Source organism: Rhinopithecus roxellana, chromosome 8 (genome assembly GCF_007565055.1).
Source record: "Rhinopithecus roxellana isolate Shanxi Qingling chromosome 8, ASM756505v1, whole genome shotgun sequence".
In the NCBI taxonomy this organism is placed as follows: domain Eukaryota; kingdom Metazoa; phylum Chordata; class Mammalia; order Primates; family Cercopithecidae; genus Rhinopithecus; species Rhinopithecus roxellana.
In genome coordinates this window covers 45,363,019-45,385,170 of record NC_044556.1, presented here as the reverse complement: position 1 = coordinate 45,385,170, position 22,152 = coordinate 45,363,019, and the positions used below count along the sequence as shown (strand labels likewise).

At 44.0% G+C, this 22,152-nt stretch overlaps 1 protein-coding gene across 1 annotated transcript; it reads right to left on the bottom strand.

Annotated features, from left to right (window-relative positions):
- Positions 1 to 8,538: 8,538 nt before the first annotated feature.
- S100A10 (S100 calcium binding protein A10) lies at positions 8,539 to 19,996 on the bottom strand. The gene is made up of 3 exons (XM_010387127.2): positions 19,381 to 19,996; positions 11,716 to 11,868; positions 8,539 to 8,944 (listed from the first exon to the last, which is right to left on the bottom strand). Exons 2-3 carry the CDS (start codon positions 11,845 to 11,847, stop codon positions 8,783 to 8,785), a joined length of 294 nt encoding a protein of 97 aa, XP_010385429.1. The 5' UTR covers positions 11,848 to 11,868; positions 19,381 to 19,996; the 3' UTR covers positions 8,539 to 8,782.
- Between the last annotated feature and the right edge of the window lie 2,156 nt (positions 19,997 to 22,152).

Genomic DNA, 22,152 nt, shown 5'->3' with positions numbered 1-22,152 from the left:
AAATTCTAATAATCAGAAATAATTGAGAAAGGTGAGAAAATGGAGGTAGCAAGTAAGCTCAATTCTTTTTTTTTTTTTTTTTTTTGAGACGGAGTCTCGCTCTGTCGCCCAGGCTGGAGTGCAGTGGCCGGATCTCAGCTCACTGCAAGCTCCACCTCCCGGGTTCACGCTATTCTCCTGCCTCAGCCTCCAGAGTAGCTGGGACTACAGGCGCCCGCCACCTCGTCCAGCTAGTTTTTTTGTATTTTTTAGTAGAGACGGGGTTTCACCGTGTTAGCCAGGATGGTCTCGATCTCCTGACCTCGTGATCCACCCGTCTCGGCCTCCCAAAGTGCTGGGATTACAGGCTTGAGCCGCCACGCCCGGCCTAATTTTTTGTATTCTTTAGGAGAGACGGGGTTTCACTGTGTTAGCCAGGATGGTCTCGATCTCCTGACCTCGTAATCCACCCACCTGGGCCTTCCAAAGTGCTGGGATTACAGGCATGAGCCACTGCGCCCAGCCAGTAAGCTCAATTCTTTCAAGAAATTTGCAGGATATGGATTTGAGAGACTGCTTTCTTTTTCTTCTTCTAATGAAAGAGACTTAAACATATATAAAACGTTAATGGGAAGGAGTAGAATGACTTGGTAGCGGGAGCAATGGAAAGAAGATAAGGAAGCAAGCAGATGATTGGTGGAGTGAAATCTTGCAGAAGGCCGGGAGGAGATGAGATCAGAGCACAGCAGGAGGGATTAACCTTAGAGGAAAATAAGGGTTTCTAGTTCTTTTTAATAGAAGAAAAGCAGGAAAGGACGAGTGTAGGTTATATATTGTTATTTAATCCTTACACAACTCTCCGAGGGTGGATATTGTTTCCCCCAATTTGCGTGTGATGTAGTGGAGGCCCAGAAAAGTGAGGTAACTTGCCCAAAGTCACACAGGAGAACCTAGGTGTGACCCCAAGACTAATGCTTGCTTTGAGCCCAAAGTGTAATGCTCACTTACCTGCAATATTTTAAAAGCTTGAGTTCCCTATAGGGAGTGCCCTGAAAATGACTGGAATTTAGTTAGGTCTTTGTTTTATGACTTGATAAGCTAGAATGCAAAGAGATTTTACTGGAGCAAACATACAGTGCCATTTGGTAGAGATCTAGCGAAAGAAGCTGCCCTCAATTAATGTTTGACTAACTCAGTACCAAAGGTCTGACTTTTCTTCCTGGGTACGCCTGCTAAAATAAATACGTTTGTCTGCCTCTGTGTGCTACTGAGATGCACCAACATGGACATCTTATATAATTATCTTCTTAGCCTTTCCAAGCAATCCTGCCATACAGATACTCTTGCATCTGTGTTACAAATGAACAGTCTCAAGGAGGTCAAGTGACTTGCCCAGGCCACAGGGTACGTGGTGAAGCAAGAATTTAAACTCAAATATTTCTGACTCCAAAGCACTTGTTCTTTCAACAAAGCATTGCTTCAGGTAGCTTGGGGATAGGAAAGGATCTGCTGGTTGGAGCATTAATTATGAGGCTTCGTAATATCCTCTGGCAGATAACTTGCCTCCCAGGATTTTGTCTTTCTTCTTTCAACTTCCTGAACTTAGAAACAGTTACAGGACTAATCTAGTCAATATTTGTATAGTGCCAACTATATGCCAAACATTATTCTAGGTGCTCTAGGATAGTAACTTAATCCTAATTCTATTATTATCTCCATTTTACAGAGGATAAAATTGAGGCACAGAGAGGTTGAGTAATTTGCTCAAGGTCACACAGCTTGTAAATATCAAAGTCAGAATTTGAACCCAGAAATCTGGCTCCTGACCCGAGTCTATGCTCTTAAACAATTATGCTATTGCCCCTCAGTCAGGGACAATTAGTCTCTGGTGAAGAGAATGCCTAGACTTGATTCTCAATGCTGATTTTCTGACTTCTTCCCCATGGACTAAACAGTTGTTTGGCTAAAGGCATAGACTTTAATTTCAGACCTGGATATGAACCACACTTCACCACTTAAAAAGTTGTGTGGCCTTTGACAAATTACTTCTCTACAGCTCAGTTTCTTAATCTGTAATGTGGGGCCAATAAGAATATTCAACTCAAAGAGTCACTTTGAGGATCAAATGAGATAAAGCATGTTAAGAGCTCAGCAGAATGTGTGGTCCATAGATAGGCCTGGGCTTAAGGGACCCTGGAGATGACGTTTTCATCTATCTCATTCTTCCATTCCTGTTTTAGTACTCTCATCTGAACTTTAGCTTCTCTTACCATGGATTACTACCATATGCACTTAAAACCTTTAAAAATCACATTAATATACAATTATTAAAACAATGCCTGTTTACTAAACATAGAAAAGTTCTTAAAAATATTTTAAAAGCTATGAATTATGTTAAACATTATAACTTTATTAAATTTGTTTTTTGTATTTTTTGAGACAGGATCTTGCTCTGTCACTTAGGCTGGAGTGCAGTGGTACCATCATAGTTCACTGCAGCCTTGAACTCCTCAGCTCAAGTAACTCCCCAGGCCAGATGAACTCCCCAGGCCAGACGCCTTGTCCTCCCAGCACTGCCCTGCCCATAGTGGATCTTCCTCTCTGTTCTTTCCCACCTGAATCCTTTCACACAACCCCCAACCTGCAGAGCTAACACCAGCATTTACCACTCACTGATATTCTTTTAACTCACATATATTGTTAAGTATTGTTGCTTTGAAATGAAGTCTTATTTCACGAGACTGTAAACTTTGTATGTCAGTGACCACATTTCCTATGTAATTTGCTACTTTCTATGGTGCTTTAAATCACATCATTGAAGGGAAATTTTAATTTGTAAATTTGTAATATGACCAAGACACCTGGCTCTGTGGACTGACTCACTGTGGCGTCCCATCCCAGAGGGGGGCAGGACAAAGCAGAGTCCTCCCTGCAGAGAGCAAAACTGAATCACCCTCTCCTTCTTCTAGAAAAACAGGCTTGAGGCTAAGTGCTCCTAATGCTCATCAGGGCCTTAATGGAAATGCCCAGAAGAGATTGAAGGGAGTAGCCTGAGCTTTTGCAGGAAGAGCGGGCAATGCAGGGGCTGCTAGTTGATTAGCTGCTTTGGGTAACATGGCAAATATGATTTTTACACTGAGCAGGTCAAGTTCTGTGTCCAGAGAGCTAACTGAAATTATTTTCCCCCTTATTGAAAGGACAACGTAACGATGCTAAAGAAAACATTGATAACATGACTATTTCCATGTTACAAAACTTATTTTCATTTTATACAACCCCTTCCAGACTTTGCCCACTTTCATGCATTTATTTTTATGTTTTCTTTGAGATGGTGTCTTGCTCTGTTGTCCATGCTGGAGTGCAGTGGCATGATCTCGGCTCACTGCAACCTACACCTCCTGGGTTCAAGCGATTCTCCTGCCTCAGCCTCCCAAGTAGCTGGGATTACAGGCTTGCACAACCATGCCCGGCTAATTCCCACTTTTTTTTAAATGTAAATTTGTAATATGCATTTAAAAAAATATACAGTAGCTGCCGTTAGAGTGAACATAGCATTTTTCAGATGAGTTGGAATCTCAGTGGGAAACTGGATGAACTAATGTTGTATCAAATGCCTTTCTCACCTAGATGCTGTGGCCCTATCATCTTGATTTTTCTTCCCTTTCAATTTTGGCATGACTTGCCAGAGGTCAAATTTTTTTCCTCTGTACGTAGAGCTTCTCAGAAAGATAAAAGTGAATCCCCACCCTGCTTTATCTTTTGTAGGCAGAATGTGATTGGAATGTGAGCAATGGAGAAAAGTGGGTTGAACATTCACAAGAACATACTGTCTGATTGTCTCCTTTTAGACAAGGGCGTCTCTTTTTCCCAAAGGAGTAGTAATAACCCAAACCTAGGACCTGTAGAGATTTTTATTGAGCAACCTCACCCACTACATATCCTTTATTCTTTCCATTTATCATTCCTTTAACAACTCCTGCCTGTCCTATCCCATCTACACACACTTTCTGCAGTGAACACACGCCACTTTAGACATGCTGGATTCTACGTGGCCTCCTGAGTTTTCTGCGTCCTGGACATTCCTTTGCTCCATCATTACTATGTCCAGGGATGCAGCAGAGAAGAGTGGTTAAAACCTTAGACCACCTGTGTTCAAATCCTGCCTCTACCTTGGTCAAATCACCTGTGAAGTGGGAACAGTAATAGTACTGACTTCATAGTTGTTGGGAGGAACAAATGAGTTAATACTTGTAAAGCACTAGAACAGAGCCTGCAATGTAGTAAGAACTCAGTGTTGGTATCCAAATCTAAATTTCTTCCAATCTTCAAAGACCAGATAACATCTTATCTCTTACACAAAATCTTCTCTGACTAGCCTCATCTAACCCATGAAATCTCTTACTCTTCTGAAAGAATAACACAGTTGATGGTTAATTTACTCAAATAGCACCTTGAGACAACTGCAGAATACAGGCTGCTCTGCCTATGCAGTTGCTGCTCTTTATTCCTTTCCTTGCTTTTCACTTTACTCTAAAAAAGAAAAAAGAAAAGGAAAGGAAAGAAAGGGAGGGAAGGAAGGAAGGAAGGAAGGAAGGAAGGAGACTATCTTGATATTTGGGTTTAAATCTTACAACAGTCAGTGCTGTGGGACTTTGAGGGAGTTACTTAAGTCTTAGTTTTGTCATCTGTAAAATGGGTATTATAATACCTTAACAGGGTTATTGTGAGGTCCAAGTAAGATAAATGCTTAAAAAGTATCTCATACATGTCCTGACTCATAGCAGACCCTCAGTAAATACACATGCTCTTTCAAAGTATATTATTTAAAATTTTATGGATTGTGAAAGTGCAAGTGCAGGTAGATGGGCTAGGAAAGAACTGCATAGAAAATTAAGATAATATAGCACTGTACATAAAGAAAATTATAATAGTCTCATAAACGTCTTTCTGGAGCAACAATTTCCCCAGCCAGTAACTCCTACTCTGGAAACTAAACACAGCTGGCTGTATTCCCTTTAGTTTCTCTCTCTCTCGCTCGCTCGCTCTTGCTCTCACTCTTGCTCTCTCTCTCTCTCTCTCTCTCTGTGTGTGTGTGTGTGTGTGTGTGTGTGTGTGTGTGTGTGCAGGCATGCACTCAAGCAGACACGCATATTTAGAAAAGAAAGGAATTCTATTATATACCAATTTTGCAGTCTGCTTTACTTTACATAGACATTTCCCCATCTCATTTAATATTTTTCAAAGTGAGGGTTTTGATGGGCCATATAGCATCCCATGTACATCTAAACAATCTAAACATAAGTTATTTAACCCTGACCCCATTGTTGGACACTGAGGTTTTCTTTAGGTTTTAGCTATTCTAAATAATGCTGCATCAAATAGCTTTGTATATGAATATCATAAGTATCTTTGATTATTTTGCTAAGAGAAATTCTTAGGAATAGAAATACTGGGTCAAAGAAAACACATGAAAGGATTCAGGTACATATTGCCAACTTTTGCCTTTCTGAAAGGTTGTATAAATTACATACCTATCAACAGTGACCACAGGTGCCCATCACGTCTCCCTTGCCAATGCTCTGTTGTGTTAACTTTTTGTCTGTTTTATCTATTATCTTTCAATTTAGAGTGTAATCTTCTTGAGCAGGCACTGTGGTCATCTGCTTCTTCATACCTGCCTTTATACAGAACATTGCTTGGTGCCATTCACATAGTAGCCCTTGTTAATATTTGCCAAGTGAATGAATTTCTACTCACAACTATCCCTGTGGGGTTAAGAGCTACAGAAGACTTGAACAATCACTTTCAAATTGGTCAAATTTGAAAGAGAGAGGTTTGTAGAGTTGTCCTCGGTCTCCTAGTGAGATGGGTTAGGTAAAAAACTATTAAATCACAGGTAGTTGGCCACTGTTCAGGGGACTTGGACAAGGGAGTGGGTCCAAGAGAGAAAAAGGATGTTTTTCAGGGTCAGCTCTGCAGCGTGTTTGAAACTGACTTTCTGCACTGCTGTTCATTCTTTTTTCATAACTGGGTGTGGGGAGGGGCGGGATCTACTTTTTACAACTCAGCTATGTAGCAGAATGAGTGGAATTTTCCAGATGGTTCCTCTCGATGACTGTTGGCATAATGGCAGTTTTGCCCCCTGGGAGCCATTGGGCTGCAACCCCTGAAGCCTAGACAGCAGTTTCAGCAGGTCAGATTGTGGGATCCGTGTGTTTTTGTTGGCACAAAGAGCCATGTGGGATTTCAAGCCATAAATACCATTTTTATTTTCCTTATACAGCTCCCTCCTAAATGCTTTGAGCAATGAGGCCAAAGCGAGGAAGGTGTCATAACCCTTCCCCTAAACACACATACACATCCATCCCAAATACAGTGACTCAGATCATTCCCTGGCACTGGGCACCTTTCTGAATGAGGGTCTGGGGTAATCTGCTGGGAATAACACATTGCTTCAGAATTGTTGTGAATCTACATACCCACTGTGAAGATGAGTTGATGCTTCCTTTCTCCTACACTGAGAGCCTCCCTCCTCCTGGGATAGTTGTTTATGTTTTCAGGTAAAAGAGGCTTCGAGTGTGAACGTTTGCTATAGATTTCAGGACATGTGAGCGCATAATAATATCTCCCTCTTATAATGTTCCCTGTTCATTTGTGAGTTGAGTTGACCACTAATCTTCCTAATACCCAGTAAACACAGTTGCCCAGGAGGCAGGTAAGCCAAAGGGGTGAATCTGGACTGACACAAATTCTCATGGATGTGAGATTGCCTTTCTGTGGTGGGCCAGTTTGTTCTTTTCTTGTCTCTGTATCTATTACAGATGTTATCTTCCAGAGCCTCCTTTCCTTAGAGCCACAACTTCTTTAACTTCCAGGTTGGAAGACTTCACGTAGGATTAGGAATTGTCACTGTGGTAGAATCAGTTGCTGGTGTACAAAGGTTGGAAAATGTTAAAACTTTATTTCCCTGAGTCCCTTGCAGTTAGGAATTTGTTGTGGTTGAGGCATCTGCACCTGGTTGAGACTTGGATATGAGAGCCCAGCCATATGTGGAAAGAGGGAGGGTGATGGGATGTGCGTTTGCTTGTGCAGACTGTGCCATGGTTGTGTGGTTCTGGAGCAGCCAGCTATGGCGATGGCTCCTCATTCAGCAGGCAGCTTCCTGAGCCAGCAGCTCCTTGGCGGCCCAGTTCTGTAGCATGGGTTTGGAAGTCATTCCTGGAGTCAATTCAGAGTCACTTCCTTTAACTAATCAACTCCCCTCCTTCATTAATACTCCTGTAATAAACCCCTCTTTGTAAACTTGCTGATACAATGCTTCAGCTGCAAAGCTATCGTTTGTTTTACATTGTTCATTTGTTGATGGAGATAAAATCAGAATGTTTTCCTTGACTTTGATTTTATTATGGTATCTTTCTACCAAGCCAGTTTTGAACTATCCTGTTTTCTTTGCATGTTTTTCCTTGTGACTATCAATAACCTTATATTGCACTTTTTCCCAGAGTGAGATGGAAGTTTTTCCCAGAGTTATATTGACGTGTCCAATCATAAAAGTAAATATTCCAGGCCTGGCGCGGTGGCTCACGCCTGTAATCTCAGCACTTTGGGAGGCCGTGGTGGGTGGATCACAAGGTCAGGAGATCAAGACCATCCTGGCTAACACCGTGAAACCCCGTCTCTACTAAAAATACAAAAAATTAGCTGGGCATGGTGGTGGGCGCCTGTATTTCCAGCTACTCGGGAGGCTGAGGCAGGAGAATGGCGTGAACCTGGGAAGGCGGAGTTTGCAGTGAGCCGAGATGACGCCACTGGACTCCAGCCTGGGAAACAGAGAGCAGGACTCTGTCTCCAAAAAAAAAAAAAAAAAAAAAAAGTAAATATTCCAACTTCTTTGACCTATTTAATTTACTTGGAACAATGCTATGTGCCAATTCATGGAAGTCATGTATCACTTCTCCATAAAAGCATAGAGTACTGTATTACTCATAAGCATACAGCATGTGATGCACATATACCCTGTGCCTAACAGGCCCAAAAAAAGGGCTAGGAGAAACATTTTGCATTGTCTGTCATCAGTACTGACACTTCATTTTCAAAAAAAGTACACTGCCCCGTGTATAAGTCATGCCTACCGTATTTCCTGACATCTGAGAATTGACTTATTAGATGCTAATGTGATGTTATTACCAAGGTGTCAAGCTACACCCTCTCCTCGATTGGTTCTCCTAGTTCTGCCTTAGGTTTGCTGACACTCTGCTATGAAAAATGGATTCAGACATTGCAGGCATGCAAAGTCCTGGCTAGAAAAGCACTGATTTAACTGGGCAAAACTGTGACCAGTAATTATAAACTTAGAATATATTCCTGTAGAGCCTTCTCCCAATCCTTCAAATAGACACAGCTACAAGGGCAGAACAATTAGAGAAGTCAGACTCCAAGCCTGAATGAAGAGTGTTTTCTCATTTTGCCAGTTCTGTGAGAAAAGCTCTGCTGTGTGCTGGCAAGCTGCCTCTTGGGGAACAAGCATTTCTGAGGGAGCAACAAACATTCTGTCTCAAATTCGGAACTAAAAAAGAACTTTATTTATTGAGGGCAAGGGGATGCAAACAATACAAAAATCAAAAGCTTATCTGGTATTTAACTTTCTCAGCTTGTCAAATGGGAGTTTATATTTTATTTTTACATTTGCTAAGGGTCCTGATCTGCTCATGAAATCCTTCTATGGGGGAAGCTGTGGGGCAGATTCCTTAAGCGACCCTTTGGGACAACTCTTATCAGGGAGGAGGGAATTGCTCGTTTCTGCCTACTTCTTTCCCTTCTGCTTCATGTGTACTACAAAATAGTCATTGCATGCAATGGTGAGGCCCGCAATTAGGGAAAAGAAGCTCTGGAAGCCCACTTTGCCATCTCTGCACTGGTCCAGGTCCTTCATTATTTTGTCCACGGCCAGAGGGTCTTTTTGATTCTGAAAAACAAAGAACAAAGGCAAGAAATATCGAAGGTTGCAATGATGAGCTTATTTGATTTGTACTGCTGAGAACTGTGTCCATACCTCCCAATTACTTGAGCTCTTGTTTTAGGTCATAAGCAACCTTTGGAGGTCATCTAAATGTATTTTTCTTTTTTTGCCTTGAAGAAGCATTTCAGAAATTTCGTATTTAGATTCTGCCTAAGAACCACCCTAAGTTCCTCATTTTGTGGTTTAAACTTACATTCTCTTATTAAAATTTTATTCCCAATAGCATGGTCAAATCCCTTACAAAGGAAACTCCCTATGAAAAGATATTTTGGATTTAGGGAATAAGTTTTGGATCACTGTCCTATGGATTTTAAAGAAGTGCTAATGATGCCATGGATTGTTTTAGGTTTGGAGAAGACAGCTCTCATTCTTCTTGGCACAGCTGAGGCCAAGCTAGTGTGGCTTCATATTGTATTAGCCACGTGATGCTGAGTGAACCACTTAGTGGGCCTTTGTGTATCAACGACGAATTGAGGAGGTTGGACTATAATGTTTCTAGAATCCTTCCATTCTTTGAGTTGGTAAGTCTATGCCATCCTATACTCTTCACTGGATGTTGTACATTGGACCAGTTTCAAAAGGAGTATGTGTGATGGAGTCTTAAACTCCCCATGACTCTCAGTGCTTGGTAAGAATGTGTGGGACAGAGATGGGAAGGCAAGATCCCCTTTGATTTTATCTTGCTTCCATGGTGATTGGCTTCATCACTCGTTTTTGTAGTGATGCTGGTCAGAAGTGGTAAGCTGTGGTTTTTCCTGTAGGGTCCATGCCATCAACCAGAGAGAGAAATATGGCCTGTTTAGGTTGTTAAAGGGCTCAGGTAAAGTATTTATGAATTCTGATGACTATATTCATGAGTGAGGGAAATGATACACAGTGTTTCAAGAGTGCACTAGATGCTTCTAAATAGCACTCGGAAATTCCTAAAAGTATAGCAGCAGCATTTCCCACATAAGCACTGCAAACTCCTACTCTAGCTAAACCTGTTCTATGCAGCTCTTGGTGGGTTTCAGCTAATTCTGGCCTCACCCTCAGCTTCCTGGCTGTGGTCAGAATGAGTGCAATCTGGATGACATAAGGGGTCTACTTTAGAAACAAAATGCTCTGTTAATGCAGTGAGTGTAGGTGTTTCCGGAATTATGACTCTGTGCCTGGAATAAATTACCCTGCCATGTTTAGTGCTCCACACTACATATACCCTTTATGTGTCTCATGCCACAAAACCTTTAGGAAGAAAGGGTCTGTGTCTTATGTGATACTCACTCGGGCTTCTAACAACACTCTTAACAAGTGTTTAGTATACTGAGAATGCCTTTGTCCATAGGACGGGCAGGCTTACAATGAGCACATTTTGTCCTTGCGTCTTAATGCTTGTCTTGAACGATCATAGAAAGTGAAAGTGACCTTGCAGATAATTATGTCCAGCCCTCTCCAATTTTACAGGGGAGGAAACTGAAGACTAGAGAGCTGAAGCAACCTGCCCATTGTTAGTTAAGGCAGAACCATATCTTCTAACTCCTGGTCTGGGGCTACATCACAGGACTCTACAAAAGCAGAGGACCTGCATATTCCAGCTCATTCTGGGATAGCATTAGGTAATAACTCTCTGAGAGAGTAGTTAGGCTATTTATATCTGCTTATTTAACTGATATTGATGATATGTGAATTATAGTATACTGAAAAGCCTCGTGTTTATTGATTGCAGGAGTTAGGGGCTTGACTAATGTGCTGTTTACGAGGCAGATGACAAGAGGCAGGACCCAACCTTTTACCGTATCTCCTCTCACCCTTTAGAGGTTAATGCATTACTCAACACCAAGCACAGAAACAATCTTTTCAGATGACTACAATTTTGGTAGGGAAAGAAGGGCTTGCATTTCAGCCTACTGTTTTGTCATGCAGTGTTTCACCTTTAGTTGAATTCAACAGCCATCTCTCAAGAACCTGGAACATAAAAGGACAACTGTGCCTTGTGGCCCCGTGCCCTGAGTCATGTATCTGAGCTAATGGCAGAGTCCTCTTCTCGGTCTTCATGCATCTCTCAGTCTGTCAAAGGTGAGACATAAACTCACACTGCTCCTGTGCTGTCCGGGCATTATTACGTGAAAAGCAGTTATTTCTGGAGTGATATGTGCTTCTTATTCAGTAGATGACTGACACTGCTCCTTTCAGTATTAGAAAAAGAAAAAACAATCCCTTTATCTGAAGAGATTTAAGAAGGGAGATTCGAGTTGCTCAAAATGGAATGTGACCAGGATGTGGCATCTCCACCACCAGGTTTTTGGACCTGAAGATAGCCATTTTCTGGTTGACTACTCTTTTGTGAAAAGCTTCCTTTCTCCCAACTCTGTCCCCAACATCGTCACAACAGACACAGATAACCAGATGGGATTTTCCAACAAAGAGCTCACATTGTAGTTATTTGTATGTAGTCTTATTTCACCTGCAGACTGTAAGCTCCTTGAAGGTTGGCGCTGTGTCTTCGTTACTTTCTGTTTCCTCAGTAGTATCTTACAAATAGCAGGTACTCAATATTATTTAATAAATGCATGAATGACCTCATTCCTTCCTTCCTTCCTTCAGGTGACTACATTCATTCATTCATTCACTAGTGGTGGCCTCCACCGGGAAGGAATGGAAACAAGAAGGAAAAGGAACTAAGGCCTAGAAGCACTGACTTTTATGTCTGGTTCTTTGTAAGCCTTTCAAACACTTACTTCCAAAAATCCAGGGAACTCCTTTTCCATGAGTACTCTCAGGTCCTCCTTTGTTAAGTAGCCTTTATCCCCCGCGAATTTGTGAAATGTAAACATCATGGTTTCCATGGCGTGCTCCATTTGAGACGGCATTTTGGTGTGGTCTGTTGAAGCCTATTAAAGGATGTAAAGAAACAGGGTCTACATTAACTTCTTTTGGCAGACTTTACAAATGAATTTATTTTTTTTAAATTGAAAGATAAAATTGTATGTATTTAACATGTACAACATGATGTTTTGAGGTATATATACATTGTGGGATGACTGAATCTAGCTAATTAACATATGCATTACCTCACATAGTTAGCACTTTTGTGGTGAGAACACTTAGCCACTCTTAACTATTTGTCAATAATACAATACATTGTTATTAACTACAGTCACATTGTTGTACAGTAGATCTCTTAAACTTATTCCTCCTAACTGAAATTTTGTATCTTTTGACTAACATTGCCTCAACATCACTCCAGTGCAATCACCCCAGCCCATTCTGTTCTTCAGTTCTGTGAAATTCAGTGTTTACGATTCCACATGAGTGAGATCATCTGGTAATTGTCTTTCTGTGCTTGGCTTATTTCACTAAACATAATGTCCTCCAGCTTCATCTAGGTGGGTTTACATTAACTTTTAAGCCATATGTATTGCCAGCCTTTTTAGGATAATTGGAATGATGGAGATGAGATCATTCATCTGATCCTCTCCAGCTTTAAAATTCAGTGAATGAATTTAAGAACCAGACCACCCCAGTTTGGGTCTCTTGTTGGTAGAAATAGACACCTCAGGTACTGGTGCTGTAAATAAAGGGGTTTATCTAACTCCAGCTAATTTGCATAAATCACCTAATAAAGAACAGAAACTCTAATCATTTAGAAAAGCAAGATCAGTGTTCCTCTTTTTTTTTTTTTTTGAGATGGAGTTTCGCTCTTGTTGTCCAGGCTGGAGTGCAGTGGTGTGATCTCGGCTCACTGCAACCTCCGCCTCCCAGGTTCAAGCGATTCTCCTGCCTCAGCCTCCCGGGTAGCTGGGATTACAGGCGCTGCCACTACGCCGGGCTAATTTTTTGTATTTTTAGTAGAGACGGGGTTTTGCCATGTTGGGCAGGCTGGTCTCAAACTCTGACCTCAGGTGATCCGCCCACCTCGGCCTCCCAAAGTGCTGGGATTACAGGCGTGAGCCACTGCGCCCAGCCCAGTGTTCCTCTTTTTAACTGACAAAGCACCTACTGAAAGAACAGATAGTTTATAATTTCTCTTGGCCCTAGTAAATGAGATTCTTAGATATGGCTGATACTAACAACACACACAGTCAAGCCTGGTGAATATGAAAACTTCAACCTTCCAAGCTTAACGTGGTAACTTGGTTCAGTCTGATTCTAGGGTTTAGAAATCTGCTTACAAATGAATTTATCTGCTGGGTATATATGTATTCTTTACTAAAGTTCTGAACTTGTTATTTATTGCAATAAAGACAGTTGCAACTCTGGCAGTAAAATGCAGTTGCTCTACCCAAATAAAAAACTACTCAAAGTCCATGGTCTAGTTCACTTGAGAAGCAACAAGTAATACTATAACCTAACTCATTTGAGGGTCTTCTATATTTTTAGTGACACTATACAGATGAGCTGCTCTCACAGTCTGGGGTACACTGGGAGAGCAAGAGCTTTCATCAGGAAGCATTTATAAGAAAGGAAACATGTCAGATCATTACATTCAGGTATAATGAACTAGGGGTATATGTCTCATCAAGACCCAGTATGTGGTACTTAATAGAACCTCAGTGAATTTTGGCTTAATTGGAAGGAATCATTTGGCCAGAACAGATAAGCTTTGGCTAATATCATCTAAAATCACTACTGGATAGGAAACAGGTGAACACAAATGGAGACTGTAATATAGCACTAAAAAATAAAAACAAATAAATCATAAGAATATGCTTTGAGTTTAGATTGAAGGGCTGGCAAATTCCTCTGCTGAAGAGCTCTAACAGGAACCTGAGACATAATTTGGTCTGGTTCCTGTCTCTGAGAGATGCCTATTCAACACTGATTCTCAAATGCTTTCTTTTACAGAGAAGGTGGAGTTGGTAAACATGAGGATTGAGCAATTAACACTTAAGAATTGTAAATTCTACCCATTCCAATCGCCAGAAAAGTATGGGAACCAGCAGGCCAAAGAATGCTATAAATCAGAATCTGGCATGAGTCATCTGAAAGGCAGTTATCTTGGAGAGAGCTGCAAATTAATGCTTCAAGGTCTGCTGTGAGATGAATTCCAAGGGAACCACACCCTTTTCCTTCTCTTCTGACACAGCTCAGATCTGGCTCATCCCCCATCCCTCATATGGGTTTCAGATGGCAGTGGGCTTACAGAGAGTCTGCCTTGCCTGTATTGGTACTCCAAGTCCAGCAATTTAAGAGAACTGAACTGGGCGAGTCACCTCTGGGAGAAGGACATGGGATCTCACCCCAGTTCTTAAATAACTCAGGAAAGGAGTCAGACACCACAGCGGTTTAAAAATAACTGTGCTCAAGTTCAGAGCAGCAGAGCACTTCAGGATCAATTCCCAAAGATCCCAGAAATTGGATCTGGGTGGGGTACCTAGTTTACCTTTTTCAGATGACAGGGCAGAAGGAAACTGCAGAATTAAGAAAGGGAATGCAGCAGGCTAAGGACCTCTAAATTTTAAAAAGGCGAATTTAGGAGCTCCTAAGAAATACAAGTTGTCAGTTGAGGCAATCCTGGCCACCCTCGAGTATCTTCTTCAAGAGAGCAAGTGAGTGCTCAGGTCTGAAGTCACTCAGTCCCATGTCTCTCTTGCCCACAGCCATTACGAAGTGATGGAGCTTCCCTCTCTGAAGTTACATCCTTCTTCCACTGGGTCCTCCCCTCCCCTCCTCCCCCAGCAGTTTTATTCAGTGGATGGATTGTGAATACTGCAGCCAGCTGACTCCCTATGTGTCCAGTAGACCTTCTGCAATAAGGATGCAGAGCAGGGGCTAGCCAGGAGGTGAAAATAGCATTGAAAATTAGGGGAGAAGCCTTTGTCTCCTCAGTAACCAGTGCCCCAAAGGGCACTGACCAGGGCCACAGCAAGGAACTCTGTTTTGAAGGAGCTGCACACTGGCTTTAAAATAAGACAAAGGAAAGGGGGAAATGTTGTGAATAAAACTGTTCTCTTGGCTAGAGGATGAATCATGACTGCAGCCAACAGTTACCCGATTGAGTCAGCCCTGCCTAGCCCTCCGTTCTTGGGTAGGGCTTGCCTGGGCAGGGCTGTCTGCACACTGACTGTTAGCTGCTAAAACTGAAGCTCTTCAGGGACTTCAATCTGGCATTTCCACCCTCGCCTAGCCACCCTGCAAGCTCTTTTCCTGGGTAGATGTGGGCTTCCTGCATGCTGGTTAGACACACTTTGACAGGAGGGCTCCGGGCTGGGGTTGAGAGGCAGAAGTGTCCTTTCTATTCCCAGTAACTTACTCTTGTACCTGAAACATTCAATTCCATTTAATTGTTTACTCGTCTGAGACTTAAGCTTCTCTTGATCAAGAACTACAAATTATTCTGCTTTTATTCATGGAGCACTACATAACATGGTTTATTATGCATAAATGAACCACACAATCCCTTGGGCAGTAGCTGAGGTACAGGTGTCATGACCCAGGACTAGGCTGAAAGCCTTGTAGCTCAGAGCTCAGGAGGACAAGGTGAGAGCTGGGAAGGGCCAGGGAAAGGGGCCCCAAAAGTGTTCAACTATGAACGGAACAGCAGAGTACACAGGAGTGCACATTCCATATGCAAAAGGAAAAATACGTGTCCTGCTAAACAGGTCTAGTCAGAATGACATGACTGTGCGCCTTCTCTTCTAACACTTGCTGTTTTCTCATGTTTCATTCATCCTGTCTTCTACTTTATGCTTTTCTAGTGCTGCTATCTCACTGCTGAGCTCCACGGGATATAACAGCCTTGCTGTCCACTCACCTTTTATTGAATTATTCTATTCTGATGCCTATACATGCCCTCTACGCATTTGCCTGAACAACAGGTCTTAAGAAGGAAGGCTGAGACATCTTTCTCTGCATAGTTTTCTCTACAGAAAACAATTCTGGACTCCACAAATGTAGCTACCATAGGAGGAATTCAGTTTTCCATTTTTGGTTCTCCTACCCTGAGCACCTACTTTGAATGTCCCAGACATGGTGTTAGGCATGAGGGTGTTCACACACACATGCACCCACGCACACACACAAAGCTCTCCATGGTGCTTGCCTTTGAGGAGTTCACTAGCTAACGGAATACTATTAAAGCATTTGGCCCGAATTCTAGTTATCTGTGTTTCTGTTTCTTTCCTCACTAGGTTGCAGGTTTTCTGAGCAGGGTCCCAGTAGCCAGTGCCCCAGCCCTCATAGAGCCTGCTCAATGAATTGTTAAGAAATTGATAATAATGTATTTTGGTTTTCCTGGGAGTAGCAGGGAAGCAGGAGTCCTCCTCAGAAAAGTATCTGCTCCTGAACAATCTCAAATGTTTGCTTTGGACCTATGCCCAGATCCTGGCTGCAGTTTCAAAGAGGACACTTCTGAAGAGTGAGTTGGACTCACTCTTTGCTCCTCTGTATCTTGTCCATACCCTAGTTTTCTTACAGCCCACCCAGAAAATAAACGGCAGGGCATCAGTAAAAACAAACATCTGTTATTTAAAGTGTTTGAGGTTTCTTTCCTTTTGCTTTAGAAATTTTGGATTTTTAAAAATTGAACCCAGAAGGCATTCCCGAATTTGATCTCTGAAGGAAATTCAGAAAAAATGAGTTGAAGCAATGAATCTGGATCCAATCTGTCTCTCTCACCTCTCACCAAATAAAACTTGCCCACTAAAGAATTGGGCAGCAAAGGAAAGTGTCAGATGCAATTCAATAGGAAGAAAGATCTTGGAAGAAACCTCCTCCAATCTAACTGAGTACATCAATTTTTCCTTAAAGAATGCTTAGGCATCTGCCGGGCACGGTGGCTCAAGCCTGTAATCCCAGCACTTTGGGAGGCCGAGGCGGGTGGATCACGAGGTCAGGAGATCGAGACCATCCTGGCTAACACTGTGAAACCCCGTCTCTACTAAAAAATACAAAAAACTAGCCGGGCGAGGTGGCGGGTGCCTGTAGTCCCAGCTACTTGGGAGGCTGAGGCAGGAGAATGGTGTAAACCCGGGAGGCGGAGCTTGCAGTGAGCTGAGATCCCGCCACTGCACTCCAGCCCAGGCCACAGAGCGAGACTCCGTCTCAAAAAAAAAAAAAAAAAAGAAAAAAAAAAAAAGAATGCTTAGGCATCATCTTCATCAGCCAACATAGCTATTGTCACAACTGCTGTTAAATCCTTTGGTAGGATGGGTGGTACATATTTAGTAAAGGGATAGAAAGTGCTGAAAATTGTGTAAAAGAAGTAAATTCTCTTCTTGCTTTTGATGTGAGATTCCTAAATTTGTTGAGTCCCCAGAAAAATGAGAAACTTAAGATGTTAAAATTTTAGTCCAGCACTTTGAGTGCTAATTTATACATTATAACCCTGAAAGAATTCCATTGTTTCTCTCAACTTTACGCTTTAAAAGACTGGACTGTGTCCAAGGGTATACCAAGTGGGTTGTGCTCTACAAAAGTCACATTTTTTGAACTGTCAGTAGAAAGCAGGGAGGCACACAGTCTCAGCTCCACCCAGCTCAGGCCTAACCTCACTGGAGTGGCTGCTTAGGAGGCTGGCCAGAGGCCAGCACACTAGAGGAAAGGGGCCTTTCTGATATGTCTGAGAAAAGCTAGGAAGAGCATCACCTAGAAAGCAGAGTGAGACCCAAAAATTGCTTCATGCCCAGTAGACCAAAAAAACCGGAAGAACCGAAATAAGAAACTCCAAATGGTGGATCAAGGGCCACAGTGAAGAAACTACCCTCTGGCTGTGAAGGAACAAATACACCATTTGCACGGGATGATTAAACAGAAACTGGATAGGAATCTGTGGGGGCAGGGCCGATTAAGAAACTTCCAATAAGTTATATGAACTCATTCCCACTCCAACCCTTGGCATTATCTTTTGCAATTTGCTGCAACATGTTGGAGGCAAAGATCACTGACTGGGTGTTTCCATGAGCCTGGCTTCACCTAAAACACACAACATAAAACTCCACTCCTGGAGACTGAAACTCAAGCTTCTGGGGAAAAATATCCGCAACAACTGCAAACCTCTTAACGGGAAAGGCTACCTTCCAAGTCAGGCTGAGGCAGGCTGCCAGGCGCATACTGGACGGTAACGAAAAGCGGTCTCGCCAAGGCCCTACAGATCTAACGATCTGCCCTCACCCGCAATTCAGTCAAGAAACCTCTCCTGCAGACTGGCGGCCAGTCCAGGTGTGACTCACTTCCTCTTGGAAAATGCCCTCTGAGATGGCACAGTTCTCCTTTTCCTTCAGGGAGTGTTCGGTCCAAATCATCCACCGAGAGTATCTGCAACCGGCCACACCCACATGGTCTCACAGCTGAGTCACAGGCCTCAGACCACTAGGAGAATCCTGGAGCCCTTTGTGCTAACCACGCCCTGCAGAAGCTCTCGCAGGGACAGAACCGGGTGGGGGCGGAAGGCGGGGTGGGCTTAATGCATCCCAGAATCTGGCTTAGGGCTCCCCTGTGCTAGCCTGGCTTGGAGCGCTCTGCATTCCACCCCCAGCCAACAAGGCAGAACTCCTGGTTTCACTTAGGCAGAGCTGGACTAAGGCTGGACAGGGCAGCAGTGTCCACGGCTAGGGGCAGCGCCATTCCTTCGGCCAAAGCACAGGTGGTGAACCAAGTACCAATGGCACGTCTGTCTGTCTCACTGCGCCGGGCCAAATTAATCTATGATTGGAAGATCCTTCATCAAGCCTGCTCTTCCACCATCTCTTTCTGGTTCCACTTGTTAAGATAGCAGGGGAACCCTTTCAGTAGAGAAACCACGTCACACAGGGCCCTCTCCCACACATCCCAGCCAAACTGCTTTAGAAAGAAAACAAGTGGACCTCCCTCCCTCGGCAGGAAGACCCTTCCCGTCGAGCAGACAACAGGAAGCCCTAACCTGAAACTCCTGTTTGGCCGAGGGACTAAGAGGTACGGAAGGGACGCCCCCAGCTGCCTACTTTTCCTACCCGCGCCTGGTTGGGCCGTCCAGCCGGGACGAGGTACTAACATGCGGACCCAGCCTGCGGGCGGAACCCACCAAGAAACACGCCAGCCAGGGCAGGGGCGTGCAGGAGGGGTTCGGTAACCCGAGAGACGAATGGGAAAGCAGGAAAGGTGGGAGTATAAAGCAAGGCAAACATAAAGGGAGGAGGGAAGAGGTTCAGGGGCTCCAACACCACGGTCCCCTCCTAAAGAGCAAGTGTCCCCTCCCCCGGTACGCGCGGGTCTGGGGGTGGCCACGCCCGGGCCGGGAAGGGGCGCTGCTGGCCTCGTCTGGGTGTGGCCCGAAGCACTAACCAGTGGATTCCCCACCAGCCGCTCCCTACCCAGCCCCGCGGTGCCCGGGACGCCCCGTGAAGCCGGGTGCGAGGGTTTCCCCGGGCAGCAGGTCCGGGGCTGGGGACTACTCAGGAGGGGCGCGTGGGCCGCGCAGAACTCACGTTGGCCGAGGCGCGGCGGACGCTGGGCGAGCTGGACGCGGGGCGGCGAGGCGAGCGCGGCGGGCTGTGCGCCTTCCTTAGTACGTGCGGCGGGTGGGGAGAGGGAGGTGGCGCGGGAGCGGGTGGAGCCTGGCGGGCGCTCGGCAGGGCGCTCCCCAGCCCTGTCTCCTCCCCCTCTTCCTGCCCCCTACTCCCCCAACCCTGGGCGCGCGGCCCACGCCCTGCCCTCGCTACCGGACCAGCCTCGCTGAGGCCTCGCCCGCCCCAGACAGAGCGTTCTTGTAAACTTCTCTTCAGTAGGAACGGTCGTGCTCTCGAATATTTCAGGGCATCCCCACCCTGTGCCTGCCCTTCCTCTCGGGTTTGGTTTTAGAAAGTGTAGAAATCAAAGAACCCGGCCGTCCTGCGGGTGGGGCACGCTGGCGCAGAACCAGAGGTAACCGGCTCTGTGAGTCTAGGACTTACTTGCTGGATGACCCTGCAGAGGGAGTGGCACGTGGAGTCCTATCAACCTCAGAGGCACTATCAGATTAGCCCTAGGAGGTCCGTCCGGGGGTCTCGGCGGCCTGCACCCGTGGAGGGGCGGCACCTCCCCAAAAGCCGGGCTCCCCGCCCCGCTGGCCCGCGAAGTGCGGCAGGGAGGGTGCGGTTTGGCTTGTCAGCACCCAGAGCGTCACAAACCCTTTGTTGAACAGGGGATTTACCCCTCTTTATGTGGCTTCACTTGATCAATAGTTCAGTTTCAGTCTGGCTAATAGTGTTAAAAACTGGCCGGGCGCGGTGGCTCACGCCTGTAATCCCAGCACTTTGGGAGGCCGAGTCGGGCGGATCACCTCAGGTAGGGAGTTCAAGACCAGCCTGGCCAACATGGTGAAACCTTGTCTCTACTGATAAAAAAATTAGCCGAGAGTGGTGGTGCGCGCCACCAGGAGACTGAGGCATGAGAATCGCTTGAACCCGTGAGACAGAGGTTGCTGTGAGCCGAGATCGCACCACTGCACTCCAGCTTGGGTGACAGAGTGAGACTCTGTCTCAAAAAAAAAGTTAAAAACTAAGTTTCCAAGTCATTATGCTGTGGTCCTTAAAAGTCCTTTAGAATAATTTTCTGGAATAAATTTAGAGAAAACCTAAGTGTTTCCTAGGGGATGCTTACCAAGTCCTCGCCCCTCCCCCTCGCCCCCTTTTATTTTAATTGTGACTTAGGGTTAAATACAAACTACTAGCAGCTGTTGGTGGAAAGGAGCCCAATGCCAAACTCTGGGGTTTTCCTTTGTTCCCACGGGAGGCCTTGGGAGGAATGAGTGATCCCAAAGGAATGAGCAGACTTGGGGAATCCTCCAAGTGCCACCTCTGACTAATCTTGGCTGTTGGCAGGAAAACCCAACTTGGATTTCAGCTATTACTTTCCCTGCGATCCTGGTGCTGACTATTCAAGGGGACAGCTCTTCGAGATTTTCCTGTATACAGTACTTCCCAGTTCCCAGGTCACAGTCACCAGTGGAGGAAATCTTGAATCCCTTTTGTTGCAGGGATTGCAGTGCGACTGGGTTTAGAACGTGAATGCATGGGTTTGCATTTCTTCATCTGGTCCACAGACTTTAGGAGTGCTTTAGTGTATGTGGTAGGCCTGGGAATTCAGGGATCTCTTCCTTTGAAGAGTTCCAAGTATTGGGAGTTAGATAAGCAAACAATTAAAATCCAGTGTGCTCAGTGAATGGTAGAGGATACTATGGATACTAGGAGAACACTGAGGAGGGGCTTCTAAGTCCTCTTGGAGTGGTCACAGGATAATTTCTGCAGGAAGCAACATTGGGTAGAAATTTGAAAACAACAATAACACTTATTGTAACTTTTTAATCTGTACAAAGATTTCATTCTTAGAAGGCTTGGAAAATATATAATGTATAAAAAATGATTTATAAATACATGAGCCAAAGATAAACATTTTCATATTTCTTTCTAGTCTTTTTATGCATACGTAACAAATATTTGCATAATTGTGATCATACTGATTATAAAATTAAGTACAGTCATTCACTGCATAACAATGTTTGAGCCAGTGATGGATCATGCATTCAACAGTGGTCCCATAAGATTATAATAGAGCTAAAAAATTCCATTTGCCTAGTGACCTTGTAGCTGTCTAGCCCAATACTTTACTCATGTGTTGTGGTGATGCTGGTGTAAACAAACTACTGTGCTGCCAGTTGTATAAAAATATATAGCACATACCAATTATATGTAGTATGCAATACTTGATAATGGTAATAAATGACTATGTTACTGCTTTATGTATTCACTACATTATACTTTTCATCATTATTTTAGAGTGTACTCCTGCTACTTATTAAAAAAACAGTAAAACTTCAAAAACAAAGTTTTAAAAACAGCCTCAGGCAGGTCTTTCAGGAGGTATTCCAGAAGAAGGCATTGTTATCACAGCAGATGATTGTTGCCCCAAAGACCTTTCAGTGGACAAGATGTGGAAGTGAAAGACAGTGATATTGATGATCCTGACCCTGTGCGGGCATAGGCTAATACATGTGTTTGTGTCTTAGTTTTGTGTGTGTGTGTGTGTGTCTTAGTTTTTAACAAAAAACTTAAAAAATAAAAAAATTAAAATTTTTAAAATAGAAAAAACTTAAGAAGGATATAAAGAAAGAAAACATTTTCTACAGCTGTACAATGTGTGCTTTAAACTAAGTGTTATTACAAAAGAGTCAAACATTTAAAGAATTTACAAGTTAGGCTGGGTGCGGTGGCTCACACCTG

Excerpts from the sequence above, each read along its gene's own strand:
- S100A10 (XM_010387127.2), bottom strand. The coding sequence starts at position 11,847 with ATGCCGTCTCAAATGGAGCACGCCATGGAAACCATGATGTTTACATTT. Across the intron at positions 8,945-11,715 it reads AGTTCCCTGGATTTTTGGAA|AATCAAAAAGACCCTCTGGC; the intron begins GTAAGTGTTTGA and ends TTTGTTTTTCAG.